Source organism: Salarias fasciatus, chromosome 3 (assembly GCF_902148845.1).
Source record: "Salarias fasciatus chromosome 3, fSalaFa1.1, whole genome shotgun sequence".
Taxonomy (NCBI): domain Eukaryota; kingdom Metazoa; phylum Chordata; class Actinopteri; order Blenniiformes; family Blenniidae; genus Salarias; species Salarias fasciatus.
Genome location: NC_043747.1, coordinates 7,696,873 through 7,722,639, shown reverse-complemented (window position 1 = coordinate 7,722,639; position 25,767 = coordinate 7,696,873). Strand labels below are relative to the sequence as shown.

The 25,767-nt window shown below is 43.9% G+C and overlaps 1 protein-coding gene across 1 annotated transcript; it reads left to right on the top strand.

Annotated features, from left to right (window-relative positions):
* The first annotated feature begins 5,004 nt into the window (after positions 1-5,004).
* Positions 5,005-24,867, top strand: LOC115386177 (zinc finger protein 239-like). The gene is made up of 4 exons (XM_030088399.1): positions 5,005-5,013; positions 5,079-5,389; positions 21,702-22,231; positions 24,773-24,867. The coding sequence occupies exons 1-4, from the start codon at positions 5,005-5,007 to the stop codon at positions 24,865-24,867; spliced, it is 945 nt and encodes a 314-aa protein (XP_029944259.1).
* The last annotated feature ends 900 nt before the right edge of the window (positions 24,868-25,767 follow it).

Sequence of the window (25,767 nt, the reverse complement as noted above, 5' to 3'; positions counted from 1 at the left end):
AGTGAGTGACTGAGTGTGCAGTGCGTGTCTGTGTGCACATGTGCGTACTTGTTGAGTGAGTTTGTTTTTTGTTTTTTGTATTTTTTGTTTTTTTTGTTTCATCATGTGTTTCAAGCATATGAAGTCCCTGGAAAACTCCTGATTTATGATATCAGAACCATGGACAGCACCTGTCTTAACTTGTCAATGTCTATTTGTGTGTGTGTGTGTGTGTGTGTGTGTGTGTGTGTGTGTGTGTGTGTGTGTGTGTGTGTGTGTGTGTGCGTGTGTGTGTGTGTGCGTGTGTGTGTGTGTGTGTGTGTGTGTGTGTGTGTGTGTGTGTGTGTGTGTTCTATAGGTCTGCAGAGATGTTTTGGATATTTTGTTTGGAAAATCTGACTTTTCTGTCAGTTTTCCTCATGTGATTAAAAAAAAAATCTGCACTTCATTTAGTCAACTGATGATGATTTGGGTTGGTCTGAATGAAAGATCCCAGAGCTAATTTTTTTTTTTTTTTTTTTCCCAGCCAACCCCTGACTAATATGACGCTTTAAGCAGATTGGAGTAGATGGATTTGTCTTTGTCTGGACTCTGTAGTGTGATATGCAGAAGTCAGGTGACAGGCTGAATGAGACTTCATGCCCTACTACCCCGTCACCGGCACATTCAAATTCAAGACTTTTACACATTAGGCCATTGATGGTGAGTATTAATTACTTTTTTTGTTGAGTTGAAATAGAAATTTCCAGAAAGTGCGCTGCATGATGCTGAAGTCTGCTTTTCAGCTTCTAATGAAGGGAATAGTTCAGGGGATCTGAGGCACTGGCCTGTGATCATTCACAGTGTAATAAAGATGGACGTTCTGAAATCCTGTTCTGAAGCTTCCAGCAGGACATCTCCATACTGAACACTGTAAACTGTTGTAAATGTGAGTGGTGAAGCCTGGCATGTGACCGCATCACGTGGACAACGGAGGACAACATATGTGTGTTTTAGTCCAAGAGTTCATGTGTGCAGGCCTTCAGGGTCGTGGTGTCCATATGGATGAAGGGTGAAGTAGCTTCACCGTCCCAAATCCTCAGGAGGAAGTGTTGTTTCCTCAGGACCCATTGACCCACTGTCCCTGGTGTGGGCTGGACCTGGTCTGAGTCTTGGAACAGGATGTAAAGATGCGCAATTTAAGTTGAATCAGAAAAGAAGAATATCGTCCCAACCTTAGTAGAAGATATAGAGCTTCATGGAGCTTGGAGCTTCAGGAAGTTTTTTTTTTGTTTGTTGTTGTTGTTGTTTTTGTGGTCTGTTCAGTATTGTTTTAGTTATCATGTATAAGTTTGAAACTTTGACAGTCATCTGCTGGTATTTACAAAAATATGCTCCGTGCATCTTTCTGGAATATTTACAACCAATCAGAAATTCTATTTTGCAGTTTGTTGATGTCTCATTGATTATGATCATTCAGTTGATTGTTGTTCAAAACAAACATGAACACGACATTCCAGCCTGCGGGTAAACCCTGAAATGAAGTGATTACCGGGAAGTGAAGTTTGAGTCACACTCCAGCACAGAAGGGGGCGCTACAGTTACGGAAAAGCTGTTAGAAATCTGCCAACAGAAGAAGAAGAAGCAGAGGAAGCAGGACACAAAGCAGCCAAAATAAACGTCCACGAAGAAGAAGAGCAGCCGCATGGCGGGGAGATATAAATCAGGTAATCAGCTGGAAATATTCTACTTTAGTTCCGCTTTTATCTAAATAACAGTTGGACGTTCGTCTTAATTCATCTAAAAACTGTTACGTATCTTGAATCGTTTCCTTCTATTTACCGCGTAGTTTGATTCATCTGTACCGTTTTGTGAGCAGTTTCTGCTGGAACAGAGAAGTTCAAAACAAAAGTTTCAAAAGTTACTTTTTCCTGGTTTTACAGGTAGATTTTCTAAATGTACATTGATCCTGGGTTTACTTTATTCAGATCATATAAAGGCTGTGCCAAACAAAGCTCAGCTTTGGGAGGGAGAGAGTGATGAAAAGACAGAGAGGTGATGAAGGAGAGAAACAAAATATTTCAGAGGTTGGAGAGAGAGGAGAAAGTGAAGAGACAAGAGAAGACAGAAGAAAGAGGACATAATATGAGAGAAGAAGAGGATGAGAGAGACAGAGAGGGAGTAGTTTGTGAAAAACAGGAGGACACAGAAGAGGAGCTGAGGGCATGAGGACAAGATGGAAAAACACTGAAGGAGAGCAGAGTGAGAAACGAAGCTGAGAGAAGACATTTCTCCAACTGAACTTGATCCAGCCAGATACAACAAGAAAACATGAACAGAGTAGAGTAAATTCTGCCTTCTGAACCATCAGTTTAGCAGTTCTATGAGGCCAAATCAAAGTATGATGAAAAACTTTTATGTCACAACATAAAGTGGGAGGAGAAATCTGTCTTGTTTAGATGTTCAGCTTCAGAAGATTCTGCCTTGTGTGCTGTTTGGATGTTATTTAGCACAAAAACAACATGTTTACTTTGTATCAGTGAAGGATTTTGAGTATGTTTACACACACATTTACACATTGAACTCACGTCTGTTGTTTTTAATGTTTCCACTTTAGTTAGATTTTCATGTCTTCTTTGTAACTAATGTTCAGGGGGATAGTTGGTGGTGGACCTCAGTATTTCTCAAACTCTGGGTGTCAGTATGAAGCTGACTGTTGTTTGTGATCCTCGACATTAGTGAGAGAAAGAAGCAGCTTTCACTGTAATTTAGAAAACATAATAACAGCTGTGTTTTTGTGTCTCACAGAGGAAATATTTCATCTCCATCACCAATGACGAGTTCAGTTCAGACTTTGTGAGAGTTTTTCATCGCTCTGCTGCTGGAGGAATCTTCACCATGTTTGAACAAACTACCAATAACTACAAGGAGGAGATTGCTCGTCAGCGCAGACTGCTCAAAATGATCGGGGAACCTCAAGTCAGGCCACACAGAACAGGTATGGAAACGTCTGAATGAACACATGAATGTGACTGGTGGAGCATCTCCATCGTTATGGCTGTTTGGTTTATACTTGTGGAAGTGTAATAACAGCAACAACACAGCATTCCTCTTTAGGAAACACAGCATGTCCTTTTTTCACCCCTTGATTTGAAAGTTTTATTTCAAAAATGTGAAAAAATGAGTGAACGATCAAAGCAAAGAAAAAAAAACAGAACGTCCAGTTACATCAGGGTATCCGCAGGGTCTTAAAAAGTATTAAAATTTGACAAATCAATTGTGGGAAAATTAAGACCCTTAAAAAGTATTATAAAGTCTTAATGTGTTCACATATCGACCATACGGTGTCGCCATTGCACCATCAACCGAATCTCCAGATGTGATTAAAAGCTCCATAGACCATCTTTGGTATCACTGTTTTGGTGCATAAAAAACATATTTACAAAAAAATAAACAAGCAACACTTAGCCTGGCGGGGGGTGGCAAGAAAACCCTGGCGGGCCGCCAGGCCTATAGAGCACTGAGGGAAACCCTGCAGCATGTTTCATAGACACCGTGTGGCGAACTTTCCTGTGTCAGAGAAGCAGGCTGACTGTGAAAAGCTTCTTTGTGAAGAAACATTTGGAAAAATTGTTGGTGAGAAACATGAACTGTGTCAGAAGGTAGAAACAGTCAGGAATAAGAAGATAATATGTGAAACATGTGGCAAAAGCTTCAGTGATCTGAGTCATTTGACGGTTCACATGAGAACTCACACGGGTGAGAGGCGTATGCTTGTGAAGTATTTGAGAGAAGTTTCGACTGGTTGGGCACCCCTGGTTTAGATTGAGGTAAAATACGATCCTTGCTGAAAGTTTCCGCTCTGCGGCTCCAGGGCAGACCGCAGCCGCACCATGGTGGCTGTGAGTCCACCGCGCTCCACGCATGTGACGTCATCACGCACACAGCGGAACCGATAAGAGGAACCGTTTAGGAGACAGACAAACAATTCCTTGGAATGGAGGCATGAGGAACCGGTTCTATAAAAGAACAGGTTCTCGATTCCCATCCCTACCTATAATCTGTGTGAGCTGAGTGATCGTCGGGTGAGCAGAAGAGGGAGTGAAAGCTGGAGGTGGTGTGTGGGGACAGGGAAGTCAGAGCATCCCTGCTTAGACTGCTGCCCAAGTGAGCCGGTCCCAGATAAGCGGTTGAAAATGGACGGATGTTGTCATACTTTCACTTTGTCGCTGTGAGGAGAAGAGGGAGTGAAAGGAGGAGGGGTCATCAACATTTGGTTGGGGACATTAACCAGGTGATTGGTTCCTCCTGGTCTTTCTCCTCACTGATGGGGAATGGGAGGCCTGGCCAGCTCACAGGCAGTTTGACAGAATCATGATACTGTCACTTTGCTGTTGTGACTTTGTAAATTTGTCTCTGTGGAACTAATGAAGGATTTTCAACTTTCAGCTATTTTTGGAATTTGAATGAAAGTTTTCAGTTTCACTGCTTGAGTCGGAGTTGTGTTTTTTTAACCTGGAACTGTAGAAGTAATGTGACTGATCTGTTATCGTGTACTTTTTGTCCCTGCAGAGCTCCTACAGCACCATGCCTGTGAGGAGCAGCTCTTTAAAGAGGGAGAGCACAAAGAAACAGAACCTCCACAGATCAAAGAGGAAGAAGAACCAAGATTTCTTCAGGTTAAAAAGGAGCAGAAAGAACCAGAACCTCCACTGATTGAGGAGCAGGAGGAACTTGGTACCAGCCAGAAGGGAGAGCGACTTATTCTGAAGTTTGAAAGTGATTCCTTTAAGGTTCTCTCTATTAAGGAGCAAAGTGACCTGAGAAAACCAGAAGTACCGGACACTGAGCAGCCCCTCTCTGGTGACTCTGAAGTCCACCATGTGAAAAAACATCTGCACTCAGAATCAACTGTAAATACAAAGCTGAAGATAATCAGCATGTCTCATAGTGACCGTGTGGAGAACTTTACTGTGTCAGAGAAGCAGGCTGACTGTGAAAAGCTTCTTTGTGAAGAAACATGTGGGAAAATTGTCAGAAAGAAACATGAATTATGTCAGAAAACAGTCAATAATAAGAGAATAACTTGTGAAACATGTGGTAAAAACTTCTCTGACCAGAGTTGTTTGAAGCGTCACATGAGAACTCACACGGGTGAGAAGCCATATTCTTGTGAAAAATGTGAGAAAAGTTTCTATCAATGGAATCATTTGTTGGAACACAAAAAAACTCACACCGGTGAGAAGCCGTTTCCTTGTGAAACATGTGGGAAAAGTTTCAGTCAGTGTAGTAGTTTGAAGATTCACATGAGAACTCACACTCGTGAAAAGCCGTATTCTTGTGAAACATGTGGGAAAAGTTTCGTTCAACGGAATAATTTAAAGGCTCACATGAGAACTCACACGGGTGAGAAGCCGTTTTTTTGTGAATCATGTGGGACAAGTTTCAGTCGACAGGGGGGTTTGCTTCAACACATGAAAACTCACACTGCTGAAAAGCCATATTCTTGTGAATCATGTGGCAAAAGCTTCAAGCAATGCCGTTATTTGAAGGTTCACTTGAGAACTCACAGGTGAGAAGCCGTACTTTTGTGAAAAGTGGTAAAAGCTTCAGGGAACGCAGTTATTTGAAGGTTCACGTGAGAACTCACTGGTGAGAAGCTGTATTGTTGTGAATTGTGCAGAAAAACTTTCACTAAATGGTGTTATTTGACGGTTCACATGAAAACTCGCACAGGTTTGAATCCACGTTCTTGTGGAATGTTGGAAAAGATTGTCTTACCCTGAGTTGTTGCTGAGCCACATGAGAAGTCAAATAATTGATTTCGATATTTAGGGTGGGGAAAAAGTTGAGTCACTTAAGTGTCGGGACTTTTTGCCTTGCGGTTTCCAAATAGATTTTATATTATATATTTATAAAACTTGTGATGCTTCATCCGAGTTTTAAAGGTGCTGTAGGCAGGATTTTGCTAGTCAATGCTAATTTTTCTGTGTTTTATTTGGATTAAATGTTAGAGTATCCATTGATAATACTATACGAGCGTCGCATAATTGCACTACCGCGAGGGCGCAGCGTTTCCATCTGTCTCTGTTCTGAGCTGAAAAGGAATCTCGACAGCTCCAGGTATCTTTGACCAATCAGAAGAGCCCCTGAGGCTCTAACCATGATTGGTCGAGGGGCGTTCGTCACGCGTTCTTGTGGGAGGGGCTTAACTTGCGTAAGGGCGTGATGTCAGAGAAAACAGGACAGGATTGGCTGTGCTGGGTTTCCAATCGCTATCTTATGGTGCGTTCACACCGGACGCGTCGTGAGCGGCGCTTTTCTATGCAAAGTCTATGGTGGACGAGCGTCGTGGAGCGGCGGGGCGGCGCATCAGGAGCGTCGCGTTTCGAGCGTCGACGCCCATGACGCGCGTCCCCAGCGTCAGGAGCGTCGTGAGCGTCGCTTTTTGAGAGTTGGGAAAACTGAACTTTTGACGCGCTGCCGCTGGGCGTCAACCAATCAGAGACGATCCCTCCGCTGCTACGTCACTACGAGTGATCCGAGCACCGATGCGGGCCAGCCAGTGTTGCCAACTTGACGACTTTCTCGCTAAATCTGCCGACTTTCCAAAGCCTCTTGGCGACGTTTTTTTGTCAAAAGCAACTAGCGACAAATCTAGCGACCTTCCCTGGTGCTCTGGAGACGTGACAGGACGTCTCATTGCTGTCGTCAATGAGCAGCGGGTGCTGCCGTGAGCCCCTCCCCCGTCCCAAAGCACTCACAAGCGGTCAGTCTCAGCAGCGCTCCCTGCTGGAGTCAGGGCAGAGAGGAGCAGACCAGCCAATAGCGACTTTTCCGACCACGATGCAGTCTAGCTTTATTTAACAAATAAAGCCAAGCCGCTCTCCTGATGCGATCCGCCATAGCTGGAAACAGAAATCAGCCTCCCGCGTGCCAATAAACTGACGCGCGTCAAGAGCGTCGCGAGCTTTGTGAACACCTGGTGTCAAGCGTCGTGCTTGAAGCGTCACAAGCGTCGACGACGCCCGCGACTCGTCCGGTGTGAACGCACCATTAGATGGGTCAAATCGCCATCTTGCTTAGGTAACCCTAAGCAAGATGGCGGAGATGCGGAATCCTGCCTACAGCACCTTCAAGTGCAGAAACTGGAAGCCGGCTTAAAAAATCTTTCCCTTTTTTGTCCAGCAGAGGGTGAAATGTTTTATCTTTTCCCTTCTGGCCATTTCTGAAACAGTTCCACAGCAGAACCATTACACCACACAGCAGGAGCTACAAGCATGGATGTTTGGATCTCATGAAAGCTGTTAAAACAGTTCATATTTGCGCTTTGTTTTTATTTGACATACACTGTTGTGTTCTGTTTTTTTCTTCTTTTTCTTCGGTGCATGTTTTTCATTTGTATATGCTTTATTTCTCTGCTGTTCTTTGTTCGTCCAATGTTTTTGTTGTTCTCAGACTTCAATTAAAAATATATCTATATATATTTGAATCTGTTCTGTTCCCAGTGTAAAATGTCATTTTGCCATGAAGTAGTGACATCATGTCCATTTGCAGAAAAGACACAGAGAATGTCAGACAACTTAAAGTATGGAGATAGAACCTGCCGTCACTTTCTAAACCAAAAATGTGAACACTTGTTGTTTTTTTTTTTTGTTTTTTTTTTTGAAGGGACGATCAGAGCTGGTCATTTGAAATGTTATTTGTTGAGTCTTTGAAAGGCTTTGAAAAGAGAGTTGAAGTTCACTTTCTGAAGGAGTGTGTTCATCTAAGGATCTTATTTTCCTGTTTGTTTTGTGCAGATAAAGGGAGCAGTTTCCTTCATAATTTCCATATTGTCCGTTCATTCTGGTCGTAAAGCTTGATGTGAAAATATTTCTCTTACCAAACAGAAGTTTACAACAAATTCATTTTATTCAGTGTACCTTTTATGAACAACCAGGCCCGCCAATAGGGGGGGACAAACGGGTCTGTTGTCCTGGGCCCAGGGTTTGGGGGGCAGTCCCAGAAACAGGCCCTCATTAAATTGAGGAATAATTTTATGCCGAGACAGATGGAGCCGACACAAACTGCGCTGGGCATGCTTTCACTGTATGGCCCTCCGCTCCGCAGCCAAGACACTTCATGACAGCTCAGCTCGTGAAAACCACGTAGCCATAATCATTTACTCTCATGCAAAACCTGAGGCTGATCTCCTCGCTCTGGTTATTGAGTATCATAAACACACGTCTTCTGTGACACACGGCGTGTTTCAGCAGGCGAGACTTAACATCCAGACTGGATGTCCTTCACGGAAGACACCACTTCTCCAAATCTGGACAGCTCGCAAATCAGAAGCTGGTATGTCCATTATGTTTGTGTGGGTGTGTGTGGAGAGGTGTGAGTGTTTTCATGTGTATCAGGCATTCAAAGTATCTAGAAATGTGTTGACAGCACCATCATTCCTGTTTATATGTGAGTGAGTGTGCGGTGTGCGTCTGCGTGCACGTGTATGTGCTTGTTGAGTGGGTTTTTTTTTTTTTCATCCTATATATCAAGCATAAGAAGTTCCTGCAAAACTCCTGATTTGTTATTTCAGCACCATGGACAGCACCCGTCTAAACTTGTGAATGTCTATTTGAGTGTGTGTGTGCGTGCATGCGTGTGTGTGTGTGTGTGTGTGTGTGTGTGTGTGTGTGTGTGTGCGTGTGTGTGCGTGCCCGTACGTGCATGTGAAAAGCTTATATTCACTCCAGTAGCCAGCACCACTCATTACAGCTGCAGTAACACTCAAGTTTCTATAGGTCTGCAGAAATGTTTTGAATATTTTGTTTGGAAAATCTGACTTTTCTGTCAGTTTTCCTCATGTGATTATAAATAAAAACTCAGCACTTCATTTAGTCAACTGATGATGTTGTGGGTTGGGCTGAATGAAAGACCCAGAGCTGATTGATTTTTTTTTTTTTTTTTTTTTCCCCCAGCCAACCCCTGACTAATGTGACGCTTTAAGCAGATTGGAGTAGATGGATTTGTCTTTGTCTGGACTCTGTAGTGTGTTATGCAGAAGTCAGGTGACAGGCTGAATGAGACTTCATGTCCTACTACCCCGTCACCGACACATTCAAATTCAAGACTTTTACACATTAGGCCATTGATGGTGAGTATTAATTACTTTTTTTTTTGTTGAGTTGAAATAGAAATTTCCAGAAAGTGCGCTGCATGATGCTGAAGTCTGCTTTTCAGCTTCTAATGAAGGGAATAGTTCAGAGGATCTGAGGCACTGGCCTGTGACTATTCACAGTGTATTAAAGATGGACGTTCTGAAATCCTGTTCTGAAGCTTCCAGCAGGACGTCTGCATATTAAACACTGTAAACTGTTGTAAATGTGAGTGGTGAATCCTGGCATGTGACCGCATCATGTGGACAAAGGAGTACAAAATATGTGTGTTGTAGTCCAAGAGTTCATGTGTGCAGGCCTTCAGGGTCATGGTGTCCATATGGATGAAGGGTGAAGTAGCTTCACCGTCCCAAATCCTCAGGAGGCAAAAAAAAAAAAAAAAACAGACCAGGAGGGGAGCCCAAATCTCATCTTTCTTTTCTTTCATGCTGCTACCGAAGGTCCATCAGTCTCTCACATGTTAGCCAGAGTAGAAAAAAAACCTGTTCTCCGATGGAATCCCCCTCACGGTTCAGTTCGACAATCATTCCAAACAAAACTGTCCATCTTGTAAATGACTATGTGATTTGTGGCAGTTAATCACTCCTTTGGGCCACTTGTTGATCAAGGCCACCAGCTGTTGGGTGACGTCATTGCCATTTACAACCATCAGAAATTCTAGTTATTGTGTCTCATTAAAAACATTTAATTACATGTTGATGTCTGATTGATTATGATCATTAAGTTGATTGTTGTTCAAAACAAACATGAACACGACATTCCAGGATGCAGGTAAATACGGAGCCCCGGACATGACATGGTAAAAAAAAAAATTTAATTGTGGCCACGAATTACTAATTCGTTCCCACGAATTACTAATTCGTTCCCTCGAAATAATTAAATCGTGCGCACGAATTACTAATTCGTTCCCACGAATTAGTTATATCATTAATATACTGAACAGTTCAGTAAAGTTGGCAGCATATTGACAGATACGGACTTTCAGTCTCAATAACTCTTTAACAAAATGTCAGTAACATACAAAGGGCGCCTGCATCCCATCGTTGTGAGGTGGACGATATGCTACAAGCTCATTTTTATTAAAAATATCTGTCTATCAAGCAACAGAAACAATATTGATTTCAATCAGCACCTGGTAGTGCTGCGGGGTTAAGGGACCGTCTACAATTTACAAGACACTGCAACAGTGAAGACAAATACCTTATCCAATAAATTTGATAGGAGACAAATGAAGGTTGTAGCGATTATTGTGACACTGTAGTAAATCCCAGGGTGGTATTACGTTTTTTTGTTGTTGTTGTTGTTTCAGTTGTTGTTTTTTTTTTTTTTTTTTTTTTTTTTTTTTTTTTTTTTTTTGTTATTTGTCTTCACTGTTGCTGCGTCTTGTAAATTGTAGACGGTCCCTTAACCCCGCAGCACTACCGGGTGCTGATTGAAATCAATATTGTTTCTGTTGCTTGATAGACAGATATTTTTTAATAAAAATAAACTTGTAGCATATCGTCCACCTCACAACGATGGGATGCAGGCGCCCTTTGTATGTTACTGACATTTTGTTAAAGAGTTATTGAGACTGAAAGTCCGTATCTGTCAATATGCTGCCAACTTTACTGAACTGTTCAGTATATGAATGATATAACTAATTCGTGGGAACGAATTAGTAATTCGTGCGCACGATTTAATTATTTCGAGGGAACAAATTAGTAATTCGTGCGCACGATTTATTAATTCGAGGGAACGAATTAGTAATTCGTGGCCACAATAAAAAAATTTTTTTAACCATGTCATGTCCGGGGCTCCATAGGTAAACCCTGAAAAGAAGTGATTACCGGCAAGTGAAGCTTGGGTCACACTCCAGCACAGAAGAGGGCGCTAATGTTCCTGAAAAGCTGTTACAAATCCGCCTAAAGAAGAAGAAGCAGGACACAATAAACGTCCTCGAAGAAGAAGCGGAGCCGCATGGCGGGGAGATATAAATCAGGTAATCAGCTGTAAATATTGTTCTTCAATTCCACTTTTATCCAAATAAGAATTGAGACGTTCGTCTTAATTCATCTTAAAAATGTTTCGTATCTTGAATCGTTTGGGTCTATTTGCAGCGTAATTTGATTCATCTGTACCGTTTTGTGAGCAGTTTCTGCTGGAACAGACTAGTGATGTTTTCACAACAAAAGTTTCAAAAGTTACTTTTTTCGTTGTTTCACAGGTAGGTTTTCTAAGTTTACATTGATCGTGGGTTTACTTTATTCATATAATGTAAAGGCTGTATCAAACTAAGCTCAGCTTTGGGAGGGAGAGAGTGATGAAAAGACAGAGAGGTGATGAAGGAGAGAAACAAAATATATCAGAGGTTGGAGAGAGAGGAGAAAGTGAAGAGACAAGAGAAGACAGAAGAAAGAGGACATAATATGAGAGAAGAAGAGGATGAGAGAGACAGAGAGGGAGTAGTTTGTGAAAAACAGGAGGACACAGAAGAGGAGCCTGAGAGCATGAGGACAAGATGGAAAAACACTGAAGGAGAGCAGAGTGAGAAACGAAGCTGAGAAAAGACATTTCTCCAACTGACCTTGATCCAGCCAGATACAACAAGAAAACATGAACAGAGTAGAATAAATTCTGCCTTCTGAAGCATCAGTTTAGGAGTTTTAAGCATGATTAGGCTTTGATTGTTTTGTTTTTTTGTTTTTTTTTCCACAACATGAAGTGTGAGGAGAAATCTCTCTGGTTTAGATGTTCAGCTTCAGAAGATTCTGCATTCTGTGCTGTTTGGATGTTATTTAGTACAAAAACAAGAAATGCAGAGCATGTGAAGCAACAGGTCGATAATACACACACATTATTGACACATTAAAGTCATTTTTGTTTTAAATAAGTTCTTCCTTTCAGTTACATTTTGCTCTTCTTTCTCATCTCTTTGTAACTAATGTTCAGGGGGATAGTTGGTGGAGGACCTCAGTATTTCTCAAACTCTGGGTGTCAGTATGAAGCTAAATGTTGTTTATGATTCTCAAAATAAATGAGAGAAAGAAGCAGCTTTCACTGTAGTTTAGAAAACATAACAGCTGTGTTTTTGTGTCTCACAGAGGAAATATTTCATCTCCGTCAGCAACAGTGAGTTCACTTCAGGCTTTGTGAGAGTTTTTCATCGAGGGACTAACTGCTGCTGCTGCTGGAGGAATCTTCACCATGTTTGAAAAAACTACCAATCATTACAAGGAGGAGATTGATCGTCAGCGCAGACTGCTCAGAACGATCGGGGAACCGCAAGTCAAGTCACACAGAACAGGTATGGAAACGTCTGAATGAACACATGAATGTGACTGGTGGAGGATCTCCATCGTTATGGCTGTTTGGTTTATACTTGTGGAAGTGTGATAACAGCAACAACACAGCATTCCTCTTTAGGAAACACAGAATGTCGTTTTTTTTCACCCAAGGAGGGAATATTCCTCGATTTGATGAGAAAACTTTATTTGAAACATGCAATAAAAATTGAACAGTCAAAACAACGAAAGAAACGTACTGCGCACCACTTAGAACCCATTCTCTTCTATGAGACAGTTTCCACCAGCTGCGGCGCTGGTGATTCGCGTCAGTTCTATTTTCTGCGCCGCCGCTTCAAAACCTTGTAAATTCAGTGTCGTTGAGAAAGCACCAGACAGGAAGTTACAGCAGAACTTTCAAAATAAAACACAATACACGACCTCACGGACGTAACTATTTTGTTCCTTTTTTTTGTTTTGTTTATTTTCTTTTTATATCATGTTGTTCGTGTGATATCGAGAGCACGAGAGCCTCTCGGAGGAGCAGCCCTCCCCATCTGGATGGCGCGCCGCTGCGCTGCGCTGCCGGTGTGCGTTGACTTTCGAGCAAGACGCTGGCGTTCCGCTGTGCTTTCGCGTCCGGTGGAAATTGGGGGAAACGGATCACTGGTCGAAGCTACATCATCAGCGTAACACATCATCACAACTCGTCATCAGCAGAAAAGTGTGGTGGAGACAATGAGAGTGGGGGAGGGAGTGTGTGTGGCGTGTATGTGGCATTTCAGTTCTTCAGTCCATGTACATGTGTGTGGTTTGGCCCGCCTCTCCTTTGCGCTCCAGCTCAGATGGTCGTTGCTGAGACGGCCTTGAACGAAGCAGTCCAGAGGTGAACCTGGGTTGCAGCTGAGAGTGAGAGAGGGAAGGTAGAGAGAGCAATCAATCTTTTGGCGGAAGGAGCCGTTTCATCTTCCTTTGCTCGGTTTCTCCACTTTCAGACAGAAGCTGGCCTAACCCTGTCGGTGATGGTGACATCCAACTTGCGTCTCAATCGTCCATAACCCAAAATGTCCACCTTTCGAAAGAGTTCGCACAAACGGTCAGTCTCAGCTTTTGCCTGTTGATTTGAAAAGACCGTCCTCCCTTGGACGTCTTTTGTGGTGGCGGTCTTCTTAATCCTGCAGAGGATCAGGTCGCAGCACAAGCCAATCAGCATCAGGCCGCTCGTCATAAATCCGAAAATGTAATAGTCCGATAAGGTTCATTAGGCCTTTTTTTGTATTCATGGTTTGGATTCATATACACAGGCCAGAGGTTATTTTGCCTACCTTGACATGTTTCGGCTGCCAAGCTGCAGCCTTCCTCAGAAGTGTCACGTGATGTTGTCTGGTCGGCTGATTTATACAGGTTTTGGCGCCAGCTTCCTACTGGGTGCAGTAGGATGACAGCGCCATCTGCAGTCCAACTTCTTCAGTACTGTGTCCCAGGTATGGGAAAGTTGATACGCCCCCTCTGCCCGGTTCACAGTCTGGGGGGCGCGTTTCCGGATCTCGATGGCCTCCCTGATCCAGCGGTGGTACTTGTTGCTTTCCGTGCCGATGATCTGGGCATGATCCCAGTCCATAAGGTGGTTTTCCCTCTTGCAGTGTTCGGAAATGGCAGACTTTAGCTGTTCCTGCTCTGCCTGTCGTTTGGAGGAGCGTGTGCATGCTTTAGATGTTTCTTTTTCGCATTCAGTGCGATGTTCTTTTGTCCTGATGTTGAAGGCTACAGCAAGTGCACAATGAAAGGTTTGTTGCATGAATGATCGGGATCCTTCCGCGGTGACATACTCAGGGGACTGTAGTGCGTGTTTTTCTCCGCTTTGTCCAGTGATGAACATTACATCTGGCTGTACTTCAATAAATACTAGTTATCTCAAGTCAGTTGTTTGGCATTTTTCATACTAAGTATAAAATCAAAGAACCGGGTGAAGACGGACGTAAGTCCTAGACTCCTCGGCGTCTCTGTATCCCCTCCTGATGTAGGATACTGACAAACCCTCTGAGGTGGAATAGTGGAATCTTTGGTCTTCGTCCACTCGTGTGTCCTGAGCTGCTGTTTGCGTTTTGACTAAGAGACACCATCTGATTCTACCATCAGGGAAAATAATGTAAGTGCTTTCTTCCACAGATTATTTGTGCATTCATGGTCGCAGTCATGCCCTTCACCAGCAGATTTACAGGACAGTCAGATGAGAGTAGAAACCTGTGTTCCAATTTGTAACCTTCCCATTTGTGTTTTAATTTTTTCCAGAAAATGGCCATAGCTTTTTTTTCCAGGTGTTGTGTGTATTGAGGGTGTGTGTGGCTGATTTATTGTGCTGTATGGTGCTCCACTGTTAGGATTAGGATTAGTGATGAGTCTAGCATTTTTTCCCGGTTGTTTCTAGTTTTCCCTGAACCCACAACAGGTTCAAGGAATAATTTAGTATCGGACACAGAGTCAGCTCGGTCCCTCCAGGGCATCATGTGACGATTTGGGGGCTGGTATGGGCTGCTCTGTTGTGGCGGTTCCTAGGTTGATGCCCCTCTTGTATCATGGGAGGGAGGGGGCCCCTTCTTTGAACGGGATATAGCCAGTTAATACCATCACGGCCCGTATTGTACAAAAAGTGGTCTAAAAATACAATTTGGTTTGATTCAATCTATTAACTCCATTAATGCAGTGAATCTTTGGCCCAAATCCATTTTGGCTTTCACTGCAGTTTGAGTTTGGCAACAGATTTGTCTGATCTGTGAATAAAAACCACTTTTATAGTATTTTGGAAAATTATAGGAGTAAAGAAATAGACCTTAATTATTGACTTGCTATCTGTTTCCGGATTAGCATTTTGGGATGGCTTTTACAGTTTTCATTTCTCTTTGTATTTCTTCCCTTTTTTACTTTCCAGGTCATGATATTTACTTGGATTATTTCTCCCTCTGGGATTGACACGACATTATAGACAGCACTATTTTGAAATTTCCGAAAACGACTCCTATGTAACCACAAACTTTATGATGTCTGGTTGGAAACTTAATTGTTATGTCACCTGTTGTTAGTGAAAGAAATATATTTTATCTTTGGCTATTTTTTAAACAATCAGGACCTGGACTACTGTCTGGAGAGTTTTGCGTCCTCATTTATTCGTTCTCAGTTATTCTCACACAAGGACTGATGTGTAGTTTTAAAGCAAGTCATTTTAAAATGACAAAGATAACTTTCCCTGCCAGTTGGACCGAGAAATCCTGGATGTGCGGAATGGGGTACCGATCGTGCTTGGTGATGTTATTCAGGCGCCGAAAATCACCACACGGCCTCCAGCTGCCATCCGATTTTGGTACCATGTGCAGGGGTGGGGCCCACGGGCTGTCAGAGCGCCACACAATCCTCAGACGCTCCATAGTGTCAAACTCCTCTCTGGCGATCCCCAGCTTGGCCGCATCCCGCCGGTGAGGGCGCGCATAAACCTTCCCCAGCGCTCACAGCCGCTACCGAGTGCTGGGTCTGCCTTTTCCCTGCGCCGGGAACGCACACGGCGGTGTGCAGCACTTCGCCCGGTAGCCGAATCGCCGGTGAAAAAAACACAGTGTTCTGTCCTCTGTACGCTGATCCCGCACGGCGGCAGCCACTGCAGGTGTGTCCACCTCCGGCAGGTGCTGTTGCTCCGGCGGGCACGCAGCATGGACGCCGAGCGCGCGTGACGCGACCAGGATCCTGTCGGCCTCCTTCGCCAGACCCCGGTAGTCCCTCATGCGTAACAGCGGCAAAGTGGCCAAAACGGTGCGCACCGGGGCCGGCAGCTGACGCAGGAACAGGTGGATAAACAGGAACGACGTGTCACCGGATCCCAGCAGGGCCAACATGATTTGCATCAGCTCCGTTTGTTTGCTGTCTCCCAAGCCGTTAAGGGAAAACAGCTGCTCCGCCCGCTCCGTCTCCGACAGCTGAAACATACGGAGCTGCGCTTTCAGGGCGGCATGCTTTTTCCTGGGCTGGCGGATACCGCAGGAACCCCATCACACGGCGGGTGGTGGACGAATCCAGAGCCACCGCCACGTAGTACTACCGCGTTTCGTCAGCCGGAACTGGGCCTCGATGTGTTGAAACCACGGCTCTGGGTCATGTTGGCGAAATTCTGGCAGCTTGATTGCCGCGGCGTACACAGCGGGAGCAGCCTGCGCTCCCGCACCGTCACCCGACTCCACAGATGTGCTGCCCGAACGTCCAGGGTCACCAATGTGGAGGTCGAGGAAGGAGGAGACGGACGCAGGATCCAAGTTGAGCGAGGTTTATTCTTCACACACACACACACACAGTGACAGCTGTGTTGGGGTTTACGATTGGCAATTGGGAATAAATTACTAAAGTATTGATTACTGAGAGTAATGGATTACTTTAGGTAATTTAGTTATTAATTTGAGTAAATTTTGATTTACCAATTAATAATTGCAGGTCATTAACAGTGGATCACCAATAACAATCAATTACGGCGTAATAAACTGTTTAAAGTGAAGCACCAAGTAATTTAACCCAACATCAATTATTATTAATCAGAATAAACTGTTATTTATTCGTTAATAATGTTAAATAATCAGCTATTTGGGAATGGAGTAGACCACAGAGTGATTTAACCATTAACTTATTGATTAACAAGGTGTTATTCATTAATCAATAATGCCACAAAATTACCAATTACTGGAAATGGGTAAATTACAGAAAATGAGCTGAGGGAAGTTGTGAATTATGCATTAAATAAACCTGTGGGTTATTTAATTAATAATTCCGGGGCACCACCTCGTCAGAGGAACATTCATTACCAATTTTCAGTCTCAAAGATGGAAAGATAATTGAGGCTGGATGTTAATCTTTGGATAAACAACCGTTAAATTATCAGAGAAGGTGTGAGATCGAGCTCAGACTGTCCAACCATGGGCGTTTGTCACAAGACCACCAAAAAGAGAAGCATGAATCGTTCAGTTCAGTTAATGAGCGTTTATTAACAATGTCTATTACTAATTAACACATAATCAACAAAACAAAACGTTCAAACTTGCAAGTCGTGTGTGTGTGTGTGTGTGTGTGTGTGTGTGTGTGTGTGTGTGTGTGTGTGCGTGCACGTCCGGAGACGCACAGGAAGGGGCGTTAATCCGTTCGGAACGTGGCCCGATGGGGTCGGCTGTGTGGTCCCTCTTCCTGGAGGAAGAGGAGGTGTGTGTGAGTGTGGATGTGAGCGTGGGTGTGTGTGTGTGGCAGAGCGGCCACCCGAAGCGACAGGAGGAGGATCCTGAGTCACTCACAAAGTAGGCGTGACTCGGTTCACGCTCAGGTGTTCGTGAATGTCCGGATCGCTGACGAGTCCGCACGTGGGTGTCCGCATGCGCGGTAGAGAGAGAGAGGAGAGAGAAAGAGGGAGAGAGGGGGAGAGAGCGGGGGAGTCTCTCCGAGTCCCGGGTCTGTGCCCCGCGAACTGAGGGAGAGCGGGGCGACGGTCCCTGTCCGGCTACCCCGGGAGGGGTAACGAGGAGGGGTGGAGTGAGAGAGAGCGAGCGGGCGGGCGAGCGGGGCGCATGCGTGCTTTCGACTCGAGGTCTACCGCGCGGTTCAATTTACTACTCTCGGGTTAGTAAAGAGGAAAGGCGGAGAAAGATGAGCCTGTCTTCCTACCTCACACGCACAGATGCACGGCTAGCCGGCATCTTGCGTGTCTGATCTGTGAGGAGGAAGCGTGTGCTCGTGAACGTGCGCACGGGAGCGCACGAGGAGAGAGAGAGAGACGGAGAAAGATGAAGAAAGGAAACAACAGTGCATATATCATGAACGGCTTCAGTCCTGCTTCACAATAAAAACACACAAGCATGAATTATTATCACCACTATCTAAGCTGCCTAAAGCCCAGGTCTCAAACCTTGTGTGATGGGACTTTAACGAGCGTCTCTCCGCCGCTGTGGGTCCTGTGGCTGATGAGGTGTTCGGTGGGGAGATCAAAGCCGTCGCTCTGATCTCGATCGGGTTCTGTTGCGTCCAACAGAACCTCGGGCTCTTGGAGAGATCCACGTGGAGGAAGAGGTCCCGGTTCCTCTGTCCGGGTCCTCAGTTGGGTTTTGGTCGGCTGCAGGGGGAGGAGAACGGAGGAGCTCTGAGCCGTGGTCCAGCTGGTGTCTTCGGTCTGCTCCAGGGGAGTCCCTGCCGTTCTGCTCCGCTGGGAAAAGGGGCTTCACCGGTGAAGAGAAACTGGTCTCAAAAGTCCCGACCAGCGGGTCCGTTCGGTACCGGGTATAATCCGTTGGAGGGACGGCTGTGCGTCCTTCCTGGATAAAATTCTTTGAGAGAACTGAAGATGGAGGGCGGGATCTCAACTTTTGAGTGGCGGTCACTCAGCCAATCAGAAGGCGATCTGAGTCCTCCCTCCTCTGCTCTGGGGAGGAGCCTCACGAGCGCCCTCGTGAGGTTGGCAGTGGTATTGCACCCTTATCTGGCTTCTTTGTTCTGTGAGGACTAGGCATGTGCCGATATGAAAATTTGATATCACGATATTGGTGGCCCAAAATATCACGATTCACGATATTATCACGATATTTGGTGTGTTGCTTTTAATTCTATTGAAAATGCCCCAAAACATTGTGAAATCCATCAATATCTGTCAACAACACTGTGCATTTTAACATGCCTGAGCACATTTTGATAAAGTAGAGGGAAAAAGTGAAACTTTACTCTCGCCTATTTTTTTTTCCAGATTCCATACTGAAAAACACCATGATAACAATGAAGTAGCCATAAAGCTGCCACTGACTGCATTCAGCAGCTCCTGTACTACAACTGGACCAGGTTTTTATGAGATCAGCATAAAGCACAGAGATTTTATAGTGTTTACTTTGGATAGAACCAGGAGAACCCTTCATTTGGCCATTTGGAGACCAACCTATGCCAAACTATAATAAGTAGGTTTATAACTTATTTGAAAGGAATCTGACTTTAAAATACTTTTAATTTCCACTACAGGAATCTGTATGCAATTCAGCCTTGGAATCTGTATGCAATTCAGCCTTTGGCTCTGATATTTAGCCACTATATCATACATTTCTGCAGTTTTTGTGCAGAAACTTATAGTTTTGCACCGTATTGTGCACAGTACAAAATACTTTTTTAATAAATGACTGAGCCATAGCATTTAGTTTCCAACTGAAATATATTTATAATAATAAAATCAATACAAAAATAGCCAATTATATGACAGGGAAAACAAAAAAGAAATCCCCTTTGCAACATGTAAACACATGAAGAAAAAAACAAAAACAATGTGCAATAAGCTGTAGAAACGCACAATGAAGATAAATGTGCACGTTTCAGAATAAAAAATTGCCAAATATCACAGAAACAATCACTGATTGTGTGTGTCGCGTGTGTCTCGCTCTGCAGTGCGCACTGCTGCGTCTTTTAGAACCAAGATGGCGGCGGCGCTCGTGCGGTTATGCTAAAAGATGTCTCCCAGCTGGATGATGCCTCAGTCACGTGTATCATATCGTATGAACGCTCACCAGACGCGAACGAATGTCAACAAACTTTATTTAAACTCCCAAGATTAACGACAAGCCCACAAGATGGCGACAATAACATTCAGGCGCATGACGCGCTGTCACTACTGCAGAGGATTATGAAGTTAATTTTGGTCAGAGGAGAGCGTGGATAGATGGAAAATGACCACAAAACGGTAAGGAAATAAAACATTTTGTGTTTGGTGTGAATAGTTTTGAGATTTGGCGAAGAAGTGTGAGAGAAACGTGCAATCTGAGGCGCTGGCTGTGAAATGTAAAGATCGGTTTTGGGTTTGTTTTGCCGCTGACGGGAGGCGGCCGGCTCAGAGAAGATTCTGCCTGGTGTCTCTTAAAGAGCAGGTTTTTCTAGTTTCACGCGAGGCCCAATACGTTGGGATGGAGCACACAGATCTCTGGTTCTGTTGCGTTTTGTGTCGGGATGTGCGCTGAGGGGGGCGGTACAGTGTCTGTCGGGCCGAACGTGTTAATGCCTCGTTTTAATCATCCTGGCATAAAATTACTTACTTTAGGGGTTTTCTATGGATCTGGGACTTTTGTGGTGGTTTGCAGTACATTTTGCTGCAGAGGCTTTGACACCTTGGGTAAGATCAATAGCTGTTTCGGTAATGGGCTTGTCTCCAGATGAAACAGACGATGTCTTGTAAATGACGTGATATGATAATCTCGGCTGTCCAATATCGTAAATCGCGATTATATCGTAAATTGGCACATCCCTAGTGAGGACAGATAAGCGGCCATTACGTGAGGGTTTCTTTGTTCTAAGCACATGGTGGAGGAGATGGGAAGCTATTTCAGGTTTCGGGGGACAAGATGGCGGTGGCCTCCTGCTGAGAGGAAGAAGTTTCTCTCTTTGTTCTAGAGAGCTTCAAAGTCTGCTGCGTCTCCACCACGGCGGGGGTCATGTCTCCTTCATGACGGGGGACAGTATTCGCAGACAACATGACTCCGGGTCATGCCTTAGCTGGATCTGTCCATCAGTGCGTCCCCAACAGCTGTTATCCAGGACCCTGCATTGACAGAACACTTCCGCAGCGCTCACAGCCGCTACGTCACCAAACCCCGCCCTTCTGATGTGAGGAAACGCTCTCCCCACAGACACAAGAAACTGATCTTTTATCGTGTTTTTTTGTCCTTGCAGAGCTCCTACAGCACCATGACTGTGGGGAGGAGCAGCTCTTTAAAGAGGAGGAGCAGGAGGAACCAGAACCTCCACAGATCAAAGAGGAAGAAGAAGAACCAGGACTTCTACAGTTTAAAGAGGAGCAGGAGGAACCAGAACCTCCACAGATCAAAGCGGAAGAAGAAGAACCAGGACTTCTACAGGTTAAAGAGGAGCAGGAGGAACCAGAACCTCCACAGATTGAGGAGCACATGGAACTTGGTACCAGCCAGAAGGGAGAGCGACTTATTCTGAAGTTTGAACATGATTTCTTTAAGGTTCCCTCTATTAAGGAGCAAAGTGTCCTGAGAGAACCAGAAGAAGTACCGGACACTGAGCAGCTCCTCTCTGGTGACTCTGAAGTCCACCATGTGAACAACCGTCTTGACTCAGAATCAACTTTAAATACTAATGTGAGGATAATCAACATGTTTCATAGTGACCGTGTGGAGAACTTTCCTGTGTCAGAGAAGCAGGCTGACTGTGAAGAGCTTCTTTATGAGGAAACATGTGAGACAATTGTCAGAAAGAAACATAAATTATATCAGAAGGTCGAAACGGTCACTAATAAGAAAGGAGTATGTGAAACATGTGGCAAAAGCTTCAGTGAACCGAGTTATTTGAAGATTCACATGAGAACTCACACTGGTGAGAAGCCGTATTCTTGTGAAAGTTGTGGGAAAAGTTACCATATACGGAGTCAATTGACGTTTCACATGAGAACTCACACTGGTGAGAAGCCGTATTCCTGTGAAACATGTGGGAAAAGTTTCGGGGAACGCAGTTATTTGAAGACTCACAAGAGAACTCACACTGGTGAGAAGCCGTATTCCTGTGAAACATGTGGGAAAAGTTTCTGTAGACGGTCTCAATTGTTGGAACACATGAGAACTCACACTGGTGAGAAGCCGTATTCTTGTGAAACATGCGGCAAAAGCTTCACTGGAAGCAGTTATTTGAAGATTCACAAGAGAATTCACACTGGTGAGAAGCCATATTCCTGTGAAACATGTGGGAAAAGTTTTATTAAATGGAGTTCTTTGAAGACTCACATAAGAACTCACACTGGTGAGAGACCGTATTCTTGTCAAACATGTGGCAAAAGCTTCATTGAACAGAGTAATTTGTCAAATCACATGAGAATTCACACTGGTATGAAGCCGCATTCTTGTGAAACATGTGGGAAAAGATTTTCTTTTCCAAAGTTGTTGGAGAACCATATGAAAACTCATAAATAATTGATTTTGACATTTGGGGTGGGAGAAAGTTGAGTCACTTTGGTATTGGGACTTTTTTCTTAGTGATTTTTAAATAGATTTCTTTTTTATTGTCGAAGTTGTTGAAAAATCATTCCAACTTTTGTGCAAGAGAGGGTGAAATGTTTTCAGTCCATTTCTGGAACGGATCCACAGCAGAACCATTATATCACGCAGCAGTAGCTACAAGCAGTAGGTGTTTGGCCATAGATGTGTAGCCTATATGGTGAATAGCATGAGACCCCATTGTAATAAACGCCTTTATGTCCATTTGAAGCATTTTACTTGAGTTGAAATCCGCAGCGAATGTCTTCTGAAATGGTTGACAGCGTTGATACACGAAAAATCCGAGAGCAGAGCAGAGATACGTGAGCACAAGTTCCGTGAGGGCAAGAGGAGGGGTTTGAGTGTGAGCGCAGGAAATCTGTGCGAGCAGCATCGTAACCGAGCGCGAGGACACAGTTTGAGCGCGAGAGCAGAGTTCTGAGAGAATATCATGAAATCCGAGAATGAAATCGATAAATGCTGCCCTCAAATATATTTAAAATGCTCTTGAATTTTGATAGGGATTTCATTCCATAACCCTCCTTGTTGTGTGTATATATGTATGGAAATACAAAAAAATAAAAGTATAAAAAATCCAAACCTGTGAATATTTTCTTGTTATATCTGGCTGGATCAAGTCAAATTGGAGAAAATTCTTTTCTCAGATATATCACTTGTCTGTAACAGCAGACACTACTCACAAAACGGTACGAACTAAACAACACCGTCAATAAGAAGTACAGATTCAAGAGAAACTTATCAAATGGTTGTAAGATTAATGAAGGCGAGAGTCCGAACTCTTATTGGGATCAAAGTGGAAATGAAGTACAATACTTACAGCTGATTACCAGATGTCTATCTCCCCGCCATGCAGCTGCGCTTGATCTTCATTGACGTTTATTTTGGCCACTTCCTGTCTTTCTTCTTCTTCTTCTTCTTCTTCTTCTGGAGAATTTATAAAAGCTTTTGAGGTACATTAGCGCCACCTTCTGTGCTGGAGTGTGATCGAAACTTGACTTGAGGGTTAAGCAGGAGGACAGAAAGTCGTGCTTTTTTTGATTTTACACATCAAATCAATGATCATAGTCAGTCAGACATCAACATGTAATAAAATGTTCTGAATGAGACCCAATACCTGGAATTGCTGATTGGTTGTAAATTTTCCAGAAACATGCAGGGAATACATTTTGGAATTACCAACTGATCACTGTCAGTTTGAAACTGATACAGAATGCACAGCTTATTAACAACATAATAATTCTTAAGTGTCTCTGATTTTGTCATTAAAACTGGTTTTCCTGTTTTCACCACATTCAACACATTGAACCAGTTTTCACCAGCAGGGATGAAACTACATGAATGTTGATTTTGACCAATTCACTGGCAGAATACCTTGGCTTTGAGGAATGATGAAATGTAATGTGTTCTGTGATGTGGTGTTCAGTGACATCCTGATGTGCATTCATTGGAACTATCTCCAATTACAGCTGATGAAGGTGTTTGGTAGCCTCGTAAACTAGCCCCGCCCACTCCTCATCCACGTTTGAATTTTGGAGTTGGCTCAGTCTGAGTAGGAGCCCATAGAAGAGGATTCGGGTCGGTTGTGAAACGGCCGAGCCAATCAGCGTTGCCGCTTTTTGTTTTCAAATTTTTGGGGCGAATTCCAGTGGCTAAACCGGAAGTGACGCTATCACTGTGTGTAGCGGAGATTACGGAGATAAACTTTAACCATCATCTGAAAGCTGCAATAAGTAAAGTTAGAGCCAAAATACCAAGTACTACAACAATCAAGCAAGAGCAAGAGTCTGTGCTTGTTGAGTTTCTAACAGGAAAAGACGTTTTCGTGTGTCTTTGCGTGTAGAGAAGCGAGAGCTTTGATGACGTATTTGTTTTGAAGTGCTGACTGGCTGAAGTACACTGTCAGTCAAAGGAGTAACTGACACCCCCTGCACGAACTTTCTATGGGCTCCTATCCAGACTGAGCCCAACTCCAAAATCCAAACGTGGATGGGGAGTAGGCGGGGCTGGTTTTCAAGGCTAGGTGTTTAGATTAACACAAAAAAAAACCCCATCTTTTTTGCATGTTTTAATTGATTGTTGCAAATAAACCTTTTGTTTTGTGAAACGGGTGACACAGGTTACGAATATGTTTAAAGACATGATGCAGACACATTCAAGAAAGGTTTTCAGACAATGCATGTCGGCAGACATGTAAGCAAAAACTTTTTTTAAAGCAAAAGAATGAAAACGTTAAATTAAGAATCGTTTCAGTTGAAAGATACATCTCATAGATGCACTGGGACACATCATCAGTGATGTAACCTGGGGTCATTGGGTGTTTTGGGTCTTTCAACGTCAGACACCCTCGCCCAGGCGACCCGACTGAAGGTGATCAGACTCCAGTCCCAGTGTCCCAGCAGCACTCGCCCACAGGTCTGCCCTCTTAATCCATAGCCACCTTGTGGCTTTCTCTGTGGCTTCGGTCGTGGCTCTGATGGCCTTCCGCTTCGCCTCCCCTGTGAGGCCCAGCAGTGATAGAACTTTGCAGAGGGATCGCCCTGCAAATCCTTGGCAGCCTACCTCCAGAGGTTCTCAAGAGGTTTTCCAGCCCTGCCTCCTGCGCTAGTCTACCAGGTCCTGGTACTTGCCGTGTTTCCTTTCGTTGGCCTCGTCCATGCGCTCTTCCCAGGGTACAGTGAGTGCCAGCATGACCAATTGCTTGGTGGATTCAGACAATAGGATAATATCTGGTCGGAGCCGCGTAGATGTTATCCTAGCTGGAAACTTTAGCTGTTTGCCTAGGTCTACTTCTAGTTGCCAGTCAGCCACGGTGGTGAGGAGGCCTGATCTCACCCTTGGTTGTTTTCCCGGTTTCGCTAAATATCTATGTAGATTACTATTGAATCTGTCACACAAGTTTTGACATGTAAATAAAAGCGTAAATATACACTTTCATGGATGAGTGTTTTATTTTGAAACACGCTCTGGCGTCGCAAACACAAAAGAGTAGTGGAAGTTTTTAAACTCTTGAGAGAACAAGCATCATGGTTGACGAAGAAAAACTGATCCTGGAGGTACAAGAGCACAAAATCCTCCATGATGCCACTCATCCATTTTATAAAGATACAACAAGAAAGGAGAACACTTGGGCAACAATAGCTCAAGTTATTGGCGTGAGTGGTAAGTAAATTGTAACGATATAAAGTGCAGGTTCAAACATGTTTACATGGAGATCGTCACAAAAAAAATTACTCAACTGCATTTTAACCAAGATTTTATGCAGGAGTTAAAGATGATAGATGTTTGGCGACATTTTAATCCTCCTGATTTAACATATTCATGTCACTCTAAAAC

What these genes read in the sequence shown, in the direction of transcription:
- LOC115386177 (XM_030088399.1), top strand. An exon ending in AAGCCGTTTTTTTGTGAATC is followed by an intron (nt 5,390 to 21,701) that starts ATGTGGGACAAG and finishes AGTATGTGAAAC; the next exon opens with ATGTGGCAAAAGCTTCAGTG. An exon ending in CAAAAGCTTCATTGAACAGA is followed by an intron (nt 22,232 to 24,772) that starts GTAATTTGTCAA and finishes TTTCAACGTCAG; the next exon opens with ACACCCTCGCCCAGGCGACC.